Raw genomic sequence first — 21,809 nt, 5'->3', positions numbered from 1 at the left:
ATCATTCTTAGTGGCTAACTGCATTGCTAAAGCTGAGAAGTCTTTTACTATCGGTGAAGAGTTGATCCTGCCTGCTGCTAAGGACATTTGTTGTGAACTTTTAGAAGACCCTGCAGTTCGAAAGGTGGCACGTGTTCCTCTTTTGGCTAGCACCATAACTAGACGAATTGATGAAGTAGCAGAAGATATTGAGGCACAATTGTTAGGGGTAATGAGTCACCGTGGTACCCAATCCAGGTTGACAGGTCTACTGATGTTGACAACAAGGCAATAATGCTTGTTTTTGTGCAATGTATTTTTCAGGAGGATGTGCATCAGGATATGTTATGTGCACTTTTGTTGCTAGCCAACACCACAGCTGCAGAACTATTCAAGTCTTTGAATGATTACATATCAGGAAAACTGAATTGGTCATTTTGTGTTGGTATATGCACGGACGGAGCAGCTGCCATGACTGGATGGCTTTCTGGTTTCACTACCTGGGTCAAAGAGTTTGCTTCTGAATGTGAGTCTACACACTGTGTCATCCATAGAAAAATGCTGGCTAGCTGAAAAATGTCACCTGGACTTAACGTTTTTCAGGATGTGATTAAAATCATCAACCACATTAAAGTACATGCCCTTAACTCACATCTCTTCATGTAGCTCTGTGAGGAGATGGACGCAGAGCACACACGTCTTCTCTTATACAGAGAAGTGAGATGGCTTCTAAAGGTAGATCACTGGCCAGAGTTTTTGAGTTATGAGAGCTGCTCCAGAGATTTTTAGAAAAACAGTCACCACTGGCAGCACATTTCAGTGACACAGAATGGGTTGCAAAACTTGCTTACTTGTGTGACATATTCAACCTGCTCAGTGAACTCAATCTGTCACTTCAGGGGAGAACGACAACTGTGTTCAAGTCAGCAGATAAAGTGGCTGCATTCAAAGCCAAACTGGAATTAAGGGGGCAATGAGTGAACATTGGGATTTTTGACATTTAAACATCAGCAGAGATTTTTGAAAGAGACTGAGCCAGGGCCTTCTTTCTCCCAGCTGGTGCATGATCACCTATCTCAGCTTTCAGAAGAGTTTGTGCATTACTTCCCAACCACAAAAGATCCCCGAACTGGGAAGGAATGGATCCTCGACCCATTTGTGAATAAGCCAGGTGAATCAACTTCATGCTAGAAGAGGATAAACTGCTTGAGATCGCAAGTGACAGTGCCCTTAAAAGTATGTTTGAGACAACTTCAAATCTCCATACATTCTGGATTAAAGTCAAGGCCGAATATCCTGAGATTGCCACAAAAGCACTGAAAAGCCTGATTCCATTTCCAGCATCCTATCTTTGTGAAGCAGGGTTTTCTGCAGTGACAGCGACCAAAATGAGATTACGGAGTAGGCTGGACATAAGCAACACACTTCGGGTGTCACTGTCTCCCATTGCCCCCAGATGGGACCATCTAGTTGCAGGAAAACAAGCTCAGGGCTCCCACTGATTCTGCATTATGGTGAGTTGTATAATTATTTCATTATATATTACAATGTAATAATAATAGAAATAATGTGCACAATAAATGTAATGCTCTTTAATCACCCCAAAACTGTCCCCCACCCCCCACCCTGGTCTGTGGAAAAACTGTCTTCCACGAAACAGTTCCCTGGTGCCAAAAAGGTTGGGGACCACTGCTCTACACAATGCTACCTTAAAATGTACCTACATCTCCCACCTCCATTCCTTTCTGGTTCAGGCTGTCATCACCCTAGGCCTGCATCCTGTGTCTGTTTTCCACTTACTTGCCTCCTGCTGCCAGACTTGTACTCCTTACACCATGATGCTATACATGGATCAGCAGACATTCATTGAGTATCTGTGATGAGCAGGTACTGTGCTCATGCTTCAGGGCATTGTTTATGAGTAGGGCAAAGCCCCTCCCTTAAACTATGGGGGAGAAAAGCACATTCTAGCATAGGCATCTCCAGGTTTATGGAGATGGCATTTGACTAAACTGTTAAGAATGTGTGGATTTCAAAGCAGAGTTCAATTGCATTCCAAAACCACCACAAGCTAGGAGGAGAGGCATGGATTAGATTCTTCCTCATATCCTTCCAAAAGAACCAACCCTGCTGACTCTTGAGCTCAGACTTCTAGACTCCAGAACTGTGAGAAAATAAACTTCTGTTGCTTAAGTCACTCAGTTTGTAGTACTTTGTTACAACAGCCCTAGGAAACTAATACAAGCCCCAAACTAGAAACAACCCAAATGTCCATCAGCTGTATTTATTCAGTAAAACAGGTAAAGTATGGTATAGTCACACAATGGAATACTATACAGCAACAAAAATGAACTAACTACAACCACACTCAACAATACGAATAAACCTTACATATGTAAAGTTAAGCAAAAGTATCAGACTCAAAAAGAGTACATATAGTATGATTCCGTGTATATAAAGTCAAAACTATAAATTAGCCCAAACTAATTTATGGTGTCAGGATTATGGTTACCCTTTCTGTGCGAGTAGAGACAAGAAGTGGGCCAAAGGGTTTTCTGGGGTTCTGGAAATATTCCATTTCTTAATATGTGTGCTTATGCATGGGTTTGTTTAGTTTATAAAAAAGCAAGGGGAAGGTCTGAGGGATCTAAGTGTACACTGATTTAGGGAACCCCTGAGCAGAGAAGAGGGGTCGAAGCTCTGGATGAGTGGCAGGATGTGTGGTACTAAGTGACCTTGAAAGGAAGATTAGAAATGGTAAACAATGGTCCTGAGAGCCATCATCCAGAGTCTGATAGGCAGCCCTGAAGAGGGGATAGTCACATTCCCCAAAGCGTTTCCGGAAACCAACACTAACAGCACATCTCAGTGGAACAAGACATTGCACAGAGAGCTCAGCCAGTAAGATCTTGTAGAGACAATTGGCAAGCAGGCCAGGAGTACCCCCAACCCTGGCAGTGCGACCCTGGAAAGGTCATTAATTTGTGGGTGCCTCCTTGGCTAGAGCTGTGGCGAGGATTAAGGTAATAGGTATGAAGTCTGGTCTCAATGTAAGAAGTCACTAACTTACTGCCGGGACTGTTCGGGCGGGTGGCCCCCAAGGCCACACAGCGCCGGGCACCCGTATCCCCGGCTGTAGCACCCGCGGGGACCCCCTTTGGCGACCCAGCGGGCGCCTGTGAGCCGCAGGAAGGCCATACAGGGCATTTGGACCCAGCCACTGGATGCTGAGGCGGTGCACGTGGGTCAGCGCCTTTTCCTCTGATTGGGGTGGAAGAGACCCGGGGAGGGGACGTGGACAAAGGAGGAGGCAGGGACTGGTTAAGCCTGGGAAGAAGGCGGGGCCTTGACAAGGGAGGGAGGCGGGACCGGAGTCTCCCTAGGCTCCGCCTTTTAGCTCCGCCCCCTTACTGGGAATTCTGGCTTGGGCAGGCGAGGCTGAACCTTTAGTGGAGCCTTCTTACGTCTCCTAGTCCTCCCAGCAACCGGTGACGCGGCCCTCATGAGGCACACCACTGGCTAAACCGGGAGAGCGGGGCTGGAGCGTGACCCCCAATCCCGAGGCGCCTCCCAGCTCCCCCCACTCGGCGGGCCCGCGCTCCGCCAGCTCCTTCCCTCCTTTCCCCGCCCCAGTCCCGCAGTGCGGCAGGCTGGGGTCGGCGAGCCAGCTGAGTGCGAGCCGCGCGGTGTCCGAGGATCCAGTCGGCGACCGGTGAGGGGACCGAAGGGCCGGGAGGGAGGGTTAGCGCCGGGCAGTGGTCCCCAACTTGCGCCCGGCTTCTTCCCTCCGCTCCGGGCGACTAGGGTTTGCAGCCGTCGAGAACGACGCCCCGGCAACGAGTGACGCGGCGCCGCGGCGGAGCAAGCGATTGGCCGGCGCACGCCCGCCGCTGCCTCGCGGCCTGCTCCTCCCAGGCCTTGCCCTCCGTATGTCCTCGCCAGTCCTCCCTTGGTGACCTTCGTGGCTGGCGGCCCCACGATGCGGACATCGCCAGGCTGAGTCAGTTTAAAAGGGCAGCGGCAGCCTCTGGGCTCGGTCGATGTTAAACGCTCCCTACTCTCCACTACGTTTTTGGTGCCCTGTCTTGCCCTTCGCGTGGGCTGGCGCCAAGTGTGAAGAGCTGGGGTGGGCCCGGGGTGGGAAGTTTCGTGCAAGGAGAATCTGACCAGTAACTCGTGACGAAAACTGACTGATGCACCCGGGATTGGCTGCGCTGCGGGAGGGCCAGGGAAGGCGACCTGCTCCTGTGGGGCGTTCCTCATTCCTCGAATAGTTGTGCTCAGCTCCCGTTAAGTACTAGGCACCAAGTCTTAAAATGAGTAACCAATGTCACTACTTACTCTCGAAGCTGCCGGTGTGTGGGGAGGGTCTACGAAAGCCCCACACTGCTCTAATCCTGTTAAGTAGTGTTCTTTTGGGGGGTGGGTCGGGGGGAAAAGACTTAAAAAAGGTCTTGCAGAACGTTTAGGATGCTTAGGTGGTAAGAGTCAGACCTCTTTTTCAGGGTTCCATAAAATTTACCTGGGGAGAGTAAATCCTAAAAACTCGGCAACTGCAGTTCTCAGACTTAACACCTTCCCTCTTTTCATAGGAAACATGATCGCAGCTTCCTTCACTGAGTTTTCTCAGGCAGGAGTGTTAGACACCCCAGGTCCCCTGTCCAAGGTCACACAGCTGGTAATGGAAGACCCAGAATTTGGACACTTGCCTCTCCGGTCTCCTACACAGGTTGCAGTTAAGGACTTAGTAAACCAAGCCAGAGTATTTGCAGTATATGCAGTGGATAGGGCTGTGGAGGATAAGATGACTAGAGAGACGCCCTCTCCTCCAGGAACCTAACGTTTGAAAGAATTGTATTCCAGATTAATACATCATTTAAAAAAAGTATTAGATGCCTTATGTGTGCCCAACTTCTTGCTAGGCCTATAGGAAGAGTGCAAAAGTACCATATAGTCCCTTCCTTATCCCAGTTCTGGGCTCCTCTGGCTCTTCTGGGCTGTAGTCTTGCCCATGTGTGAAAGGAACATAGAGAATAATCTATCCTACTATGTTCTCTCCCTGTTAACATACATACATTCTCCACACTTCCCAGATTTCACAGGAAAATCTTTGTGAAAAAACCTTGCAAAAGAATCTGTTTGGATCATGATCGGGCTTGGGTACTTGGAATGGGGAGGGAGCTGTCATTCCTGTTTCCACCAACTCCTTGAACATGTCAGACTGGATCCGAAGCCGCAAGGGGCAATGTCTTTTAAAGTACTGGACCTTGTTTCTGTTATGGGAAAAAGGGAAGTGAGGACTGGCCATTCTGGTGCTCTGGGTTTCATACCCCATGCTCACCTAGAAAAGAGACCGAAACCTTTCCAGAGTAGATTGGGAATCACTGTTTTGGAGGAGTGAAGGTGCTCAGTAGGGCTTCTCTGAGGAGGGATTATTGGAGCAGAGCCCTGAATGAAGGAGGAGAAAGGGCTTTCAGGTAGAAAGAACTACAAGTGGAAAGGCCCCAAAGCAGGCTCCAGAGGGTCAGGGAAACGATTCCATCCATCCAGTTCCTCCCCCCTCCTCCTCCCAACAGTGAGAAGTGGGTTATTTGCTTCTAGATGGATGTAAATTTCAGCAGCCTCTAGGGGTGTCTCAGAGTCCTGGAGACTACATTGTCATTAGGGCTGGGCAACAGACTTTAGGACTGGGACCAGGGTGGGGGTTAAGTATATATAGAGAGGCCAGCAGAAGAATCTTCTCTCCCGAATGCAGCTACTGCTCCCCAAACCACTTCTTAGGCTGACCGTTTCCTTTCCTCTACCAGGACCGCAAAGGAATCCACCGCAGAGTACACAGAGTGAGCCCCGGTCCCATGGTGGTCCCTGGGGCCGCCAGGGGCTTCCTGCTGCACTGCTGCCAGCTGGCCAGGGCCAGGAAGGGTTGGGGACTATCGGGGAGAGCCCGAGACGGGCCTCCCAGCCTACCATCCCCTTCCTGTCCCTGGACCCACCTGCCATCCTTGTGGCTCTGGATGAGCTTGCACCACAGGGGAACCTCAAGTCACACAGGGGTAACCAGTAGTACCCACCTCAAAGGACTACTGGGAGGATGAAAGGGGTACATACACAGAAACATATGAGAGCCATTCCATATTGATGCTAGTAATAACTGGAGAGCAGCAGTGATAGGCTTTGCATGAGTTATAACCCCAAGTCCCAACCGGGTCTCCTAGATGGCAGTACGGATATTCACTTTCCTGAAGAGCAGATGGGCCCTCTGGAGGGTATGGCCAGAGCCCCACATCTTAGGAGATGAGGAGAGTGGCTATCTTCTGGTTACTGAGGCTCTAAGGGTCAGGGCAGTTGGTGACCTCTTCCCATGCAGTCCCCTTCAGGGACTGTGAGGTGGGTCAGCCTCCCTTTGTACATTGTTCCAGCGTTTGGAAAGGCCATTTGGCAAACACTATCTAATAGAACAGAAATGTGAGCCACATTTGTAATCATCACTTTTCTTAAAAACAGGTGAAATAAATTTTAAAACTATATTTCATTTAACCCAATATATATAAAATATTATTTCAATATATAGTCAACATTAAACATTATTAATGAGATATTTTGTATTCTTTTTTCATACTAAGTCTTTGAAGTTAGGAGTGTATTTGACCTATAGCACGTCTCACTTTGGACCAGCCACATTTCAAGTTTCAGTTGCCACATGTGGCTTGTGGCCACTGTAGCAGACAGCACAGCTGAGACAGCCCTCAGACCCACTCCTGCAGCCCAGACCAGTTTTATCCAACTCTGGCTTCAAGATGGAGGAATTGTGAGATGATCACTTGCCCCAGAAATGTTGGCCTGGCAGAAGAGATAACCAGGGAGGAAAATCTTTATACTGACTGAACAACACAACTCAGAAGAAAAAGAACTACATTTCTCTCACAGTAGATTGTTAGTAAATGTACTAAATCCTGATTAAGTCCAACACTCCTGTGAACAGTTAGATATGGCATGAAATGCCTGCAATATCTATTAAGAAAAAAGTTTCATGGTATACGAAACATTTATTGTGAATATTAATTTTTGCCATTAGCTTATCTTCTTAGTAATTGTCTTTTATTAATTATGTATAAGTTTGTAAGTATTAAATACTTGAAAGGTACTAAAATACTTTAAAGTATTGAACAATTAGGACTTTTCATCAATTCACACGTAATTACCCCCTTCCCTCTTTCGAAGCCTCCCTTGTACTTATTTTTTTCCAAAAATCAAAGACATTTGGTGGTATAGCAACTTCAGAACTCAATCAGGAAAATGATGGTTAGGACAGTCTAGAAATTGTTCTTCTTTTGGCACAGTAATATTTTTTTTTTCTTTCAGATTTCTTCCCAAGCATAGACCCTTTCCTTCCAGGGCAAGCTCAAGCATGGGATGAGGTACAGAAGAGAGACTTGAAGGATACACCCTGGCACTCAAGCACAAAACCCGCACCCTTGACCAGGGTCTCTTATTCCATGTCTGTGATGGGGCAAAATGGTATCTTTGTTTATATGTCATTTATGTGTGTGTGTTTTCATTTGTGCATTTGTCTTTCCTTCCTTGGGCATGTGCCCTTGAAGGCAGTAGCCTGGCAGAGGGTGTAATCCCAGAAACTTGGCCTGAGAGGTGCCAGGGTCTCCAGAGACACTCAGGTGAGGGGGAATACTCACTAGGACATAAGCATTGCTCTCTTTGCCATTTGGGATCAACCACTGACCCTTGAGAGAAGGTTGTATTCACACAAGGGCGAACATTCTTTTGAATTTGACCAGCTATAATTAGCAGCCCAAGCAAGTGCCTGGGCTGAAAACTGTCTCTGGAAGAACCAAGAAACTCCCTCTAAAGTCTGCTCTCAGGTCTGCAGAGGGGCTCTTGCCCCTGCTTGCAGATTTTGTTTAAAACTCATCCTCTTTGAATAAGATGTCTAGGATTTAAAATACTCCAGACACCGCCCCCCCCAAAAAAAAATAGTGTATGGGCTGGGGTAGGGTGGGGGGAGTGTCATAGATGAAACAAAATAGCAAAATGTAAATAGATGCTGAAGGTGAGTGAGTGATTTGTGGTACTATTCTTGTTAGTTTTTTATATTTGAAAATATCCATTTTAAAAATACTCTCTTCCAAGAAATGTTTCCTTCTTTCTCTTCTACCTGCATATGTCCCCTTTGCTCAGTTTAAATTCACATTGTCCCTCTGATTTTATCCTTCCTGCAGGGCACAGCACATCCTGCTCCAGAGGCACAGGGAGAGAACATGCTATATCCACCACTCCTTCCCAAGAAGGAGGGGAACAGAAGCTTCAGAGCCCACCCCTGCAGGTCTGTAGTTTTAAAGGCTTTTTTCAATTGACCCTATTTGCGTCCAAAAGATGAGGACCCCATCTATGGGGTGTTTTAACCACAGCTCTGGGTATTTGAGTTTCCATCTGCTAATAAGAAAGTGACTGATGACTATTTTGTTTGCTTACTCTCACTGATCTGTTGGGTGACATGGCCTATAACTTATAGTGACTATACCTGTCTCCCGTGTCCCACTGAACTGAACTGGGGACAGATCCATGGGTCTTGAGGGGAACAGTCAGTGGTGAGGCCAGTCAGGTGAGGAGAGCAGCCCAATTTGTGCTCTAAATAAAGGGCACAGGAGGTTCTGTGCACAAATGCTGACCCTGCTCACAGAGAGCCACCTGGACCAACTTGTCAGAAGGATTCAGGGATACCACTTGAGATAAAGAAAACGGCAGAGCAGATTCCATCCCCATAAAGGGGCTTCTTTGCTACTGCAGGTTCTCAGATCCCTGGAGCTGGGGCAATGAGGAAAGTCTGCAGAATGTTTGCAAACAACTTGAATGCCCTGAGAATTAGAAAGGATGTCCCTTCCTTCTCCCCAGCCTTCCCTAGAAATGGGAAGATCACTTCTTTGATAATGCCGTCAACTTTTGATAATATTCTTTGTGAATTATCCATGCTTCCTTTTACCCCTTTCCTGGGTCCTGAGTTGCTTTCTCAAGGCTAGGCCACAGAACTTTGAGACTGTGTACTGATGTGGTATGATTGTGTATCAGGTGCTGTCCAAAGCCAAGGAGCAATACTTTGGGTTTTCTCAGATACCTTCCCTTGCCCAGATCCCAGCCGTTCCTGAGCCTTTTGCCCAGGCTGCTGCTGGATAGGTTTATGCTTCACCGCTTCCAACCCAGGCCTGGCTGGGTTCACACTGGTTACTCAGGAAACCCTGGGTCTTCAGAGGAAGGTGTTGATGTGGTTTAGGCCCAGGGGACTTCTCATTTCCCATCCCTCCTTGGTCGTTCCCTAGTGCATCTCCAGGCCTAGGTCCCTGCGCTAAGGTCATAAAACAAGCTGGACACTCTTCCTTCCCTCCCGAACAGTGTACTGGAGGAAAGCTCCCCTCTTGAGTCCCTACTGCCCTTCCTGGTGGCACAAGGACCCCTCCCCCCCCATATTTCTAGGACTCCCATGGCTTTGCCTCCTCTTGGAGAATGGAACTCCAGAGATGGTCTAGCTGGGGAAGGTACAGAAAACAGGGAGCCTGTGCTTGCCCCGCCATTCCCCAAGGTGTAGCTGTCATAGATGTTGCTGGGGCTCACAGTGACCTTCTCCCTGCAGGGCTCACGGTACATGGTAAACCTAGCTGCAGCCCACCTCTGAAACAGCCACAGCACCTGCTGTGAGAGAAGGAACCCCGGAATCCGCGGACCAGTTTTCCGGGCCTCCCTCTCTTCCCTCTGCTACCGTTCCCTTTCTAGGCCTTAAGAAAACTGAAAATAACTCTCAGCTGGAGGAGGTGGACTCCAGAGTGTGAGTGGCGCGCTGCACCCTGAGGGCGCCCGGCCTGGCCCTCATCATGCTCGCTGCTGCCTCAGAGGCAGCAGCCGGCAGGCCTTATGGGTGCAGTGAGTGTGGAAAGAGCTTCCGCTACAGTTCGGTGCTGCTGCGGCATGAGCGCGCCCATGGTGGCGACAGCCGCTTCCGCTGTCTAGAGTGCGGCGAGCGCTGCGCACAGGCCGCAGACCTCCGTGCGCACCGACGTGCTCATGCGGGCCAGACGCTCTACATCTGCAATGAGTGTGGCCAGAGCTTCCATCACAGCGGCCGCCTTGACCTACACCAGAGCGCGCACAGGCGGCGCAGCCGCTCCTGCCGCTGCCGAGCTTGCGGCCGCTGCTTCCCACACCTCCCGGCTCTGCTGCTGCACAGGCGCCACTGGCACCCTCCTGAGCTGCCCCGCCGCTGTCCGCTGTGCCCTCGTGCCTTCCGCCAGAGCGCACTGCGCTTCCACCAGGCACGGGCACACCCGTGGGGGACACCGACCGTGCCCGCTGACACGCTCCATCGCTGCACTCAGTGCCCGCGGGCCTTCCGCAGCGGTGCGGGACTTCGGAGCCATTTGCGTGTCCACACGGCCAGGAGCCCTGGTGACTCCACACTTCGGCAGCCAGGCACTTCGGACGCACACCAATGTAGTATGTGTGGCAAGAGCTTTGGCAAGAGCTCCACACTAACGCGACACCTGCAGACGCACTCGGGTGAGAAACCTTTCAAATGCCCAGAGTGCGGCAAGGGCTTCTTGGAGAGCGCCACCCTGGTGCGCCATCAGCGCACGCACACGGGCGAGAAGCCCTACGCCTGCAGCGACTGCGGGCGCCGCTTCAGTGAGAGCTCCACGCTGCTGCGCCATCGGCGCAGCCACCAGGGAGAGCGGCCACACTCATGCGCCACGTGTGGCAAGGGCTTCGGGCAGCGCTCCGACCTTGTGGTGCACCAGCGCATCCACACAGGCGAGAGGCCCTTCCCCTGTACCGAGTGTGGCCGCTGCTTCAGCGACCGCTCGGACCTCACAAAGCACAGGCGCACACACACAGGCGAGAAGCCCTACCGCTGTGAGTTGTGCGGCAAGCACTTCACGTGCGTGTCCAACCTCAACGTGCACCGGCGCAACCATGCCGGCCACAAGCCCCACAAGTGCCCTGAGTGTGGCAAAGCCTTCAGTGTGGGCTCCAAGCTGGCACTGCACCGCAAAACGCACCTGGGCGAGCGGCCGGCGGAATGTGCGGAGTGTGGCAAGTGTTTCAGCCACAGCCGCTCCCTGTCGCAACACCAGCGGGCCCACACACGTGCTCGCGCCGCCGCAGCTACAGCTGCCGCTGCCACTGAGGCCAAGGCGGGCACTGCCCTCATCTTTGCTGGGCAAGCAGGACAGGAAAAGCCAGGGCTTTTTGTGTCTCAGTTGAGAAAGACTTGCTGAGAGTCTTCTCCGGAGTGGGCTTGATAAGCACTTTCATAGTGCCATAGGGATGGGTGGGACAACTCGCAGATGGAGTTCTGTGGAAAGACAGCGTGGCATATTACCTTTCTCCATCTCTGTTGGTAGCACTTCACCTGGCCTCTCGCTGCACCCCTACACCTGCTTCCCGTGTCAGCTCTTTGCCTGTTCTCTGTCCGTCCTTCTCCCCCTCTGAGATGTAGGTGCAGGGGGAACCTCTCAGACCCCACACGTGGGAGAGCGCCCAAGTATTGGTGTGTCCCATCCCTGCTGCTGTGCTCTCAGGTGTTTCCTGTTTTCCCATCAGCATCCTGTCTTCTCTTGTCCCATCTCCTTTTTCCAGCCTGAGTGTCCTCTACCTCTTCTTTCTAGATACTTTTGGTGTACTGCCTCTTCAGTTAATGACCACAGATGTGGCTGGAGTCACAGGCCCTGTGGTTTTCTTGCCTCTTCCTTTCACTTGACTGTTAGTCTCTCTGCTGCTTTCTCCCTCAGCTTCTGAGAGATGGGAAATTTGCGGAGAGATAGTGGGAAAGCTCACTTCACTGAAAGATATCTCCACGCCAGAAGCACCCGGAGAAGTGCTTCACACCATGTAAAGGTGGGCAGGAGCTCTCAGCGTGGCTGCCCACCTGTCCCATGGGACAGACCTGTTGGTGTACAGATCAAGGTGCCTCTCAGGACAGTGTTCTCCAGGTGGGGGACATCAACCCTGGGACCTGAGTCAAGACCACATGGGTCCACAAAGCTGGGCACTGCCAAGTGCAGTAAGAACGCTATACACAAATTAAGCTTGCAGCCATGAGGAAACTGAGCTCCACAGAGGCCACAGTGCAGGGATGAAAATTCCCTGTAATTGGCCGGCGATTTTTTTGCTTGCAGGTGGTGAAATAAAGAATTATTTGAGTTCCAGATGCCAAGAGCTCCCTTTGTCAAACCTGAGGCTGCTGTATTTGCAGACTTCAGGAGTCACCCAAGAAACAGGCCCTTTCAAAATTCCAAGGTCTCTGGTCCCTTCCCAAGCTAGCTCAGCAATCTTGCACATATAGGCCCCTCAGTTTTGCACTGGAAGGCAAGACTCTTTAGGGGCCCCTATACATTTGGTTCTCTTGGTTAGTGGAGAGTACAAATGTGGCCCAGGAACACATACCTCTAATCCTACTCCAGCCCAACCCTCTGGAATTACCTAGTGCCTTGCTTGAATGCAAGAGTGGAAGGAGTGCCAAAGCGAATTGGGAAAGAAAGCTGGGTCTTCAGGGTGGGTGCAGGTGGGGGTCTGCAGAGAGAAGAATAAGGCCTGCACTTAGGGTGCACTCAGGCACATTCCAGGAGAGCCTGCTTCCAAAGGAATCAAGATTCCTATACCTCAGGTGCCAAAACACTCGCTCTGCTGCTCTGCTCACACACGTCCATGTAAAATACTGGGTTTATTCTGTCCTTTAGGAAGACTAAAGTAGCCTGGCTCCCCTAGAGCACAGTCTTGCCCCTGCCCTGCACTCCCCATCACCCTAGTCCCCAGGGCCCAGTCATCTGGCCCTTCTTGCTCCTTTCCAGTCCCTGGCTCCCCAAATTCTGGGGAGTGCTCACTGCTAAGGGAGCAGTGTGGGAGCCTGAGGAGCCAGAGAGGGCCTGGCTCCCTCGTCGGTCCCCAGGGATACAGGGGCAGAGATGCTGGAACAGGACTCCAATGGACCAGCTAATTCTTGTGGGGCCAGGAGCAAGGCGGGGTGGCTTTTGCTGCGGTGAGCTGTGACACTGTCTGGCTTCTCGAAGCGCTTGCCGCAGAACTCACAGGGGAATCGCAAGGCAGCCACCGTCTCTGCATGCTTGCGCCGATGCCAATTCAGGGACGCCTTCTGGCGGCAGGTGAACCCGCAGATCTCACACCTGAGCCAGGGACAGCAGGGGGAAGAAACGGGCCTCAGCCCATCTTGACTTCCCCAGGGGTTCCTCCTGGTCCCAACTGCCCCGATGTCCTGCCAGCACCTCCCCATTTCCCCCCACCCTGGGCTCTCTTCCCCACACTCACTGCAGGGGTTTCTCTCCAGTGTGGATGCGCCGGTGGATGACCAAGTTGCTGCTGGTGCGGAAAGACCGGGCGCAGAACTCACAAATGTAGTCTCGGGTATCTGTGGGCACATGGGGGACAGCCCAGCATCCATCCCCAAGCTGAGGCCCTTCCTTGGTCCACCCCCACTGTCCCCCAAAGGAGTACTGTCCCTATTCAGCCTGCATATCTCACTCCTCCCACCACCCCCCAACAGTGCCGTGTGACCTGTCAGATGCCCTGTGGGTGTCAAGAGCCAATCCCCTCTCCTTCCTCCCTGAACCTGCCCCCCTGCCAGCTCTAACAGCACCTGCCCATCGCCCATCTCCAGCAGTTCTCACAGGCCTGCTGTGGTTTTTCTCTTACACCTCCTGCAGCAGAGGAGGTAGCCTTGCTTTTCATGGCATCCTGTAGACCTCTGTACCACTGCTGCTCTGTATACCCTGCCATCAGACCACACACACCCCTACAGCCTTCATCCCCGTCACGCTCCTGCACTCCACACAGCTCTGGCTCCAGGCCCTCTCCTCAGCCATCACCACTGCTGTCAGTTTGTTTTCTACATGTCCCGCACTCCCCTCCCCTGTTCCCTGACCTTCACTGACCTGGCCGCCCCCCACAACCCTTCTCAGCCACCATTCCCAGGTCATGCCCCATCACTGCACCACCTTGAAATCACAATTTCAGACATCCCAGTTCCGGCCAGGGCCCCCTACCTTGTCCTGTTACAGTTATCCCACAGTTCCAGGCTGCCGGTCCAGCAGCCCACTGCCTTCCCACTGTCCCCCTCCCCTCTCTTTGCCCAGTTCATTTCCAGGGCATCTTTGTAGCCTTCCTCCACTCACACTACCAACTCACCTGTCCCGCTCTTCCTCAGCTGTGCCTGCTTGGTTAAAGCCCAACTCAGGATAAATACAACCCTTGGCCTGATCCAGGCCGGCACACGTACGCCAAGGGGGGCGGAAACACAACCTACAACACCCCACCCTCACCCCACTTTGAGCTCTACTTTCATACACAACTACAAGTGTCAAGCCTCACCCCCGCCGCACACACACAATGCCTCTGCATCTCCTTGGTCAGTTCACTCTCCCACTTTCTAGAGTTCAGAAGGGCATTTTCCACATGACCTCCTCTTTCTACCAACCTCACTCAGCAGTGACCTCGTTTTATAAGTCACCAAGAAGAGGAGCCAGGAGAGAATGCCCACATCCTCCCCCCACCTAATCTACCAGCCAACTTGCTTCTGTGCCCATATATGTGAATAGTCCCTGCTTCCCTGTGGCTGCCCTCCAGCTGTGCTCAGATACACCCTTCCTCAACGACTTAAGGTTGCTCAACCCACCCTGGCATCAGCAAGCCTTTCCTCTCTGTGGGATCATTCCCATCTCTGTGCTCAGGCTCACAGCCCTCCAACTTACACCTATTTCTCTGCTTGTCTTCACAGTAGAACTCTGAAGAGTTGTCCATACTTGCTGTCTACACTTCCTTAGCTCGTCTCTGCTCTGAACCCAGTCCATTCTGGCTGTCATCTCCCTTGTCACATGCCATTTTGTCATCTGGTCAAGGATGGCTTCCCATCGCCCTGCCTGGTGGCCTGTGCGCATCCTCATCTCACTCAGCTCTGCAGCACCGGCACATCTCACCCCTCCCTCCTCCCTGGAGCACTTTCTCCACTTGGCTCCTCAGATACCGCTCTCTTCACCTGCCCCAACAGCACCTCTGCAGCTGCCCTTCCTACCTGCCCTGCTCAGACCTCTTCTCTACCTATGTTCACTCTCTCCCTGTAGGAACACTCCACCCATGGCTCTAAACACCACCCATATGCTCATGATGAACACTTTTTTCTTGCCCAACATCTCCCCTGAACACGAGATTCACGTTTTCTGGGATACCTAAGTAGCATGTCCCGAATCAAATGTCATGTGCCTTTCCTGAGGCCTGCTTCTCCCTCACTTTCAGGAAGTCACATCACCTTCTGCCCAGTTGGCTCAGGCTGGAACCCTCCAAGTCACCCCTGACTCCACAGTCCTACCCATGGACAATCTGTTCTTCCCACAGTAGCCCTGGCTCCATCTTCACTCTCTTGTCAGTCTCCAGCCACTTCTCATCAACTTGACTGTCTAGGTCACTATCACTGTGCACTGCACATTCCTGCTATCCCCTATTCTCCACATGGCAGCCACAATGCTCCTTTTAAAATCAGTTCTGTCCCTCCCTCCACCGCACTGGTGCCCATCACATTTGCCAACCGATGGTGGTCTTGAAGGCCCCTACCACCTATCTGACCTCTCTTCCTTCCTTTCTAATCTCCTGGCCTCCTCTCCATTCCTGGAACATGCCCGCAGATGCCAGTTTAGGGTCCTCTCATGTGCTGCCTCTCATGTGGATGTGGCGAAGCCTCCATTCCTCCCTTCACTTAGGTCTTTGCTCAAAGCACCTTTCACAGCTCTTTGTAGCCCTTCACTAGAGTGGACATCTTAGGTGAGTACTGCCTGCTTTATTCACTGCTGTAGCCCAGCACCTAGAACAGTTTCAAGCAGGGAGGATCTAAACACACAGAGAGTGCAGGATGAGTGTGTGAGTGAGAGTTATCCCAGAGCAGTGTGGCAAGACCTGCAGATAGGAGATGACTGGCCTCATGGGGGAGGGGAAGGGACTCACAGAGGGAGGGGAAGGGACCCACAGGGGGAGGGGAAGGGACCCACAGGGGCAGGTGAGGATGCATTTCCACCACTCACCACTGTGCAGCTTCACATGCTCCTTCAGGTGTTTCTTAAAGTTGAAGGACTTCCCACAGGCCGGCTCTGGGCAGGAGAAGGACTTTTGGTGGATGTGCTGGTACTTCTTGTGGTGCTAGGGGAGGAAGCACATGGTTTCCTCAGGGCAACCACCAGAGCTGACCCAGCAGGCAGGTTCTTCTGCCGTCTCCCACAACAGTTCTCCTTGTCACTGCCAGCTCATATCATCCTGGCCAGTCCTCACCTATACATAAGCACCCCAATCCCATCCCTTCCTGACCCCAAACTCTGCCCTCACCCTATCCTGCCCTCAAGTTCCATTATCTCACCTCTTTGTCACAACCTCACCTTGCAATGCCCAGGTCCTTGAAAAAAGTGCACTTCTGGTGACACTCTTGGTTCCCTAACTATGGATTTGCCATCTGCCAGGGATGGGAACACATTTTTTGGTGGGTATGATTATTCTCCTTGATATCAATATCAATGTACAACAATATCACTCAGATGGCCTACTTTTTATTAATAGCTCACCATGGGATTATATCATTTTCTCCTAAATCTGCTTTGGAAGCACACACACACACACACTCCTTCTCAACCTGGAACACTTTTAAGGATAGTGTGTTCTTCAACCTTAACTCCCCAAGTATTTCTGGGAAATATTTCTCTTTTTATCTGGTCTAATTTCACATCCTGGCTCACTAAGTTGCATGCGCTTTCCCTTTCTCCATAATCCTATTTTCCCATAATTAAACTGCTGCTGGGGGCTACTTCAGTCTCCTCCATTAATAGACTCAAGTATGTCTGACCAGCCCTGCTGAATGTTCTTCTCAGAAGCCCAGAGCTTCACCACCACTTGGGGACCTTCCCCCTCTCCCAAATCCCATCCACCCAGGCTTCACCATCCCTCGGGTCTGGGTCCTCTCCCGGCCTCAGAGCCCTGTGAGGGCTCTGGCTGAGTGTGGGACTGGGACTCTTCTCTCTCTGTGCCTCAAACCTCTCCTGCAGTGAGGCTGGGGACAGGTCTGTCCCCTAATCCTCCTGGAGTGAGGACCACCCACATGAGACAGCAGGGCGAGGCAGCCCGATGGAGTGAGGAACCGAACACCATGACACACTAGCTGAGAAGCCTTGGGCAACGCTTGACATTTCTGTTTTCCTTGGTTTCCTCATCTGCAAAGCAGGAGTAGTACCAGCACCCACTTCATAGGAATGCCGAGAAGATCAAAAGACTTGACACATATCAAGTGCTTAGAATAGTCACTAGCACCCCAAAAGCCTGAGGAATGCCACCATCATCTCCATGTGGTCATCAGAGGGCCTGTGTAACAAGCAGTAGTGGGCAGCAGCTGCACACCTGGGGCTTGGTTTTCTGCCTTATCTACCGGTCATCTGGATTAGTGATTATTAACTATAGGCAAGCTCTGCACGTCCATCCCAACTCTTCTCTCCCTGGCTCTGAACTCCCCCCACACCCTAGGCTTCTTTGCCTCAGCTTTTCCTTCAGCCCTTCTCCTCCACCCATGAGGCTACACAGAACCCAACCTGTACCCCTCACATCCTCACATTCAAATACTGCCGGTTTGAGAAGATCCTTCCGCAGCCAGGGAAGTCACAGGGCAGCAGCTCTCTTTTGGCAGCTTTCCTGGGGGAGGAGAATAGGAAGCATGAGGACTTGTGCAGGCTCTCCTCCACCTCGCTCCGCTCCCTTCCCCACCCAGAGCCACTTCCCCCAGTCCTACCTAATTCTCTTGGGGCCGATCTGAGCAGTGTCCTCATCCCATGCCGAGGCCAGAGCAGACTGAGCCTGACTCCCAGGGCTACGGGCAGCAAAGAGGGAGCAGAGGGCCTCGAGGGAGGGCCATGTCCCAGGATGCCCCTGCCCTCTGTCTCAGCCATCAGGTTACCTGGCCAGGGGCTCAGTCTGCTGGTCTGCTTGAGGGGTCCCACTGAGCTCTGGCTGTATCCTGACTTCCACAGGCAGAGGAGCTCCAGAACCCAATGAGGATGCTGATGAGGATGGCGAAGCAAGAGGAGTTGGGACAGCTGCAGGGGCCGGGGGTATCTCCCCATCCTTAAGTGCATGGGTGACAGGGGAAGGGGGTGGTCTGGGAGCATCTGGCTCACTGCTGAAAGGAGAATGAAGAAGAGGAAGGCATTATCTCCCTGGATTCTCAGCCAGCCCCAGCCCAACCCCAACCCCTAAACTGCAAAGATCCCAAACTCAGAACAACCCTACCCCTACCACAGGCTCCCTGTTCATACCTACTTTCAGCTTTCATTTTCCCCCAGAGCCTAACTTCCTTTCCACCCAATCCAAAGCCTCTAGTTCTTTCTGCCTTTTCCAAAGCCTACCCTGCCCTCTCCACCAACAAGCCCCTCCCTCAAGTCTGCAGAGCTCTGGGTTCCCCAGCCAGTCACCCCCTCCCTCCTCCTGCTCTGCTCAGCACCCTCCCTCAGCCCCAACTTGCTCATCTGGGGAGGAGCTGTAGGTCCATGGGCTGGCATCACTGAGCATCTCCTCTTCATCCTCATCTTCCTCTTCCCCGTCTTCTTCTCCTAGGGATGGGAAGGCCTCTGGCGGGGGTCCCACCTCTCTGCAGGTCCAAGGAAGGCAAGCAGGAGGTCGTGCTCCCTCACTCCCATTGTCCACCCAGGTCTATCTTGTCCCCCCCAACCCCAAACTCACCTGGGCAACCTGGCCTCCTCAGTCCTCTCATCATGCTTAGATTCCAAACCTGTTGGCATAGGTAGGGTCAAAGGGGAAGGAACCCTGTATTGGAGGGATGAGGACAGGTGGAGTTCTAAGGTCTGAAGTGGTAGGAAGACTCTTAGGAAGGAGGAAGAGGGGGCAGAGGCTACTGGAGTGGGAGGGGCTGTTTTATTTTAGAGATGGTACATTCACATGGTTCAAAAAACAGGGTTTTTTCTTTGAACCATGTGAAAAGTCTCCTTTCCAATACTATACCCCAGCCACCTCATTCCTCCTACAGGTAACCTGGTTTCCTACATGCCCTTCCAGAAATATCCTATACATTCATAAGTACATACGAATATTTTCCTTTCTCCTCTTATTTTTCCACCAACGGTAATATACCATACATCCAATTCTGTATTTTGCTTTTCATACCTAAAAGTATATTTGAGGATGTATTTCCTTGTCACCATAGAGTTTCTCCACGGAGAAAGGATCATTTTTAAAGAATGGGGTTCTGAGCTACAGGGACAAGAACACTTTTCCCTCCTTTTTCTCCATAACTCTTCTTTCCCCCAGCCTACCTGCGGGCTCTGGCCCACTCCTGGCTTCTGGGCACCAGCTTCTCTGGCCAGTACTTGCAAGGGGGACCGGATTGGGCTCCTCTGGAGATGTGGGGCCTGAAGAGGGGCCCCAGGAGAAGGTGTGGCCGGCTGAGCACTCCCACACAAGCCCCCCATCTCGGCCCCCAGGTCCCCGCAGCCCAGGCACCAGGCTGCACTCTCGACTGTGAGCATGAGACAGGAGCACCAGATACTGCAGACCCTTGGGGGCCACAGGCTCAGGACCTAGAGCAGTGAAGGCAACAGTCAGGGTGAGCTGGGAGGTCCTCTCCTCTCATCCTGGAGATCCACACTCAGACAGCCCTGTACCCCCACCCCCTGGGCAACCCTGGTCCCTAATCCAGTTTACCATTCTTCAGAGCCCAAACCCCAGTGTTCTGAGATATTGCTCCCTTCTCCACAGGCTGCCTCCTTGGGCTCCCCAACTCCCCCATCTCTTCCCAAACTCACTCAAGGCTCCCTCTTATCCAATCCCCTTAGGGAGGGTGTTTCTGGGTCACACAACTCCTTGTTGCCCCTATTCTCTCTCTGGCTCCTAATCCTCTACCCCTAGCCATTCCCTACCCACCTGCACAAAGCACGCAGCCTGAAGAAGTGTACCTGCCAGGGGGACAAGAGGCAGGTCAGGTGGGGGCCCATGTGGCCAACTGCCCTCAGCTCTGGGCATTCACACACTTACGGGGTCCCCTATTCTCCTGGACCAAGAGGTGGGGGGAGACCCTGGGAGGCCACAAATCACACTGGCCTTACTGCTGAAGTGATAAATCTGCCAGTGGGAAGGAGCAGCAGGCCAGCACTTGATGTGGGGGAAAGGGGGCGGGTAGGGTGCTGGGTGTTGCAGCCTGGGTGCCCTCCGCCAGAACCCTTGACCCGGCCCCTAACCGGTCCAACAGGAACTTGGCCAGCTGCGAGTGCAGGGAGAAGCCCAGCTGCTCCTTGAGGAGGCACCACTGTTCCATGTGGCCGCCCAGGCGGATGCGGCACTTGCTGCGGCGCGCGTCCAGCTGCCGCCGCTTCTCTCGCCGCCTGCGGGATGCGTCCGCAGGGGAGGCAGCCATGAGTACCAGGGCCTGCGGGGTTGGGGAGACACGCGTGTGGGCCGACCTGATCCGAGGCCAGAGGCCCCGGTTCCACCCACCGCTGGGGCCTCAGTTTCCTCAACGGTGAATTGGGGCAGAACTAAACCACTGCAATAGCATTCGCTGCCACTGGGTCCAAACCACTTCTGCTTCCATTACAGGGCGTGTAAATTAGCGCTATGGGGTGGGTATCTTGGGGGTGGGAGGCAGGGGTACTGCATCAAAGTCAGAATGGCCTGATCCTGGGCCCACTGACGTGAAGAACTGGAGCTATGGGTAAGGAAATTTCGACTAGGAAGGGGCAGAGGGTAAGGTAACAGTTTCATCTTCAAAAGGGCATGGGTCTTCACTGGTTGATGAGGGAAGGAGAGGTCGTGTGCATTGGGAGAGCTCCTCATAGTTGGGTCGTTGTGGGTGGAGCCGGGACAGGAGGGCGGGGAAGGGGGGGTCTGGGGCCCACTCCGTCTCGGGCCGCCCCACTGAACACTCACACTGCGTCGGATGGGCCAATTCCTAAGGCAGCTCCCAGGCCGCCCAGAGCTCCCGCCGCGGCCCACTCCCACCCCGGCCTTACCTGAGCGCCCCCACCCGCCCTCATCCCGACTGCGCCTGCGCCTCCCCAGCGTCGCGCGCAGGCCCGGAGAGCGGCGGGAGGACAGGGGCCCACCTAGCGCGCGCCGCCTCCGTTTCTCTTTTAAGAGGAACCCGTCCCCCTTCGCGTCGGTGGCTCCAGCTTGGAACTGGGGCCGGGGCTTGCCGGGGAGGGGAGAGTCGGAGGCTGGCTGCGCGCGCCTGCGCACTAACCGCCCAGCGCAACGCCTGCTGGGAGCCTTGATTCCCACACAAAGTGTTCAGCTTCGTCGCTGAGCCCTGCGGGGGCTGTGGACGGGTTGCTTCCGCGGCAACCGCCTGTGCTTGGTGACCAAAGTTATGGGGAAATGGAATAAGTAGGGCGAAGCCCTCCTCCCGTGCGCCGACCCCAGCCCCTTCAACCTGCCCAGGGACGTGGCTTCTGCAGTTGTTCCTACTTTGTACTTCACCTTCGTTTCCCCCGCCCCCACCCAATTGCCACCAAGAAGCAAACACGTGCTGCAGAATCAACCACTTTTACCAGGGAAGCCCCAGAATCAGATACCTTTAAAACCAATTAGAGCCCTCTCCAGACCCCCAAGGCAACCACCACCTACGGCCCATTCCCTCTGTTTCCCGTCAAAAGTCATCCGAAAAGTTGCCTAGATTTGCAGCGGACTATTCCGCATTTCATTCCCTCTTCAGTTGACTCGCATGGAGCTTTTCTCTCCACCGAGCCACTGGAATGGCGCTTGTCAAGGCCACTTGGGATAGCCAC

At 52.8% G+C, this 21,809-nt stretch overlaps 2 protein-coding genes across 3 annotated transcripts; one reads left to right on the top strand and one right to left on the bottom strand.

The window, feature by feature from the left end:
• The first annotated feature begins 3,557 nt into the window (after positions 1–3,557).
• ZNF672 (zinc finger protein 672) lies at positions 3,558–12,182 on the top strand. The gene is made up of 4 exons (XM_082650194.1): positions 3,558–3,691; positions 7,342–7,497; positions 8,214–8,317; positions 9,620–12,182. Exon 4 carries the CDS (start codon positions 9,858–9,860, stop codon positions 11,256–11,258), a length of 1,401 nt encoding a protein of 466 aa, XP_082506320.1. The 5' UTR covers positions 3,558–3,691; positions 7,342–7,497; positions 8,214–8,317; positions 9,620–9,857; the 3' UTR covers positions 11,259–12,182.
• Positions 12,183–12,707: 525 nt separating this feature from the next.
• Positions 12,708–21,254, bottom strand: ZNF692 (zinc finger protein 692). 2 transcript variants are annotated; one of them, XM_082650193.1, is made up of 12 exons: positions 21,129–21,254; positions 20,265–20,452; positions 19,951–19,982; positions 19,344–19,607; positions 18,754–18,802; positions 18,532–18,661; positions 17,972–18,186; positions 17,807–17,884; positions 17,631–17,709; positions 16,065–16,179; positions 13,306–13,405; positions 12,708–13,163 (listed from the first exon to the last, which is right to left on the bottom strand). In XM_082650193.1, the coding sequence occupies exons 2-12, from the start codon at positions 20,438–20,440 to the stop codon at positions 12,866–12,868; spliced, it is 1,536 nt and encodes a 511-aa protein (XP_082506319.1). In that variant the 5' UTR covers positions 20,441–20,452; positions 21,129–21,254; the 3' UTR covers positions 12,708–12,865. The 2 variants fall into 2 exon arrangements, with proteins under 2 accessions (XP_082506319.1, XP_082506318.1); XM_082650192.1 differs by having other exon boundaries at positions 17,972–18,193; positions 18,536–18,661.
• Between the last annotated feature and the right edge of the window lie 555 nt (positions 21,255–21,809).

This window comes from Grampus griseus (genome assembly GCF_964374135.1).
Source record: "Grampus griseus genome assembly, chromosome: 3".
NCBI classification, from domain to species: domain Eukaryota; kingdom Metazoa; phylum Chordata; class Mammalia; order Artiodactyla; family Delphinidae; genus Grampus; species Grampus griseus.
The sequence above is the reverse complement of the archived record's forward strand: the minus strand, read 5'-3'. Positions and strand labels throughout refer to the sequence as shown.

Excerpts from the sequence above, each read along its gene's own strand:
- ZNF672 (XM_082650194.1), top strand. The coding sequence starts at position 9,858 with ATGCTCGCTGCTGCCTCAGAGGCAGCAGCCGGCAGGCCTTATGGGTGC.
- ZNF692 (XM_082650192.1), bottom strand. The coding sequence starts at position 20,440 with ATGGCTGCCTCCCCTGCGGACGCATCCCGCAGGCGGCGAGAGAAGCGG. Across the intron at positions 18,803-19,343 it reads GAGTGGGCCAGAGCCCGCAG|GTTTGGAATCTAAGCATGAT; the intron begins GTAGGCTGGGGG and ends CTATGCCAACAG. Across the intron at positions 18,662-18,753 it reads GAGGAGGCCAGGTTGCCCAG|AGAGGTGGGACCCCCGCCAG; the intron begins GTGAGTTTGGGG and ends TTGGACCTGCAG.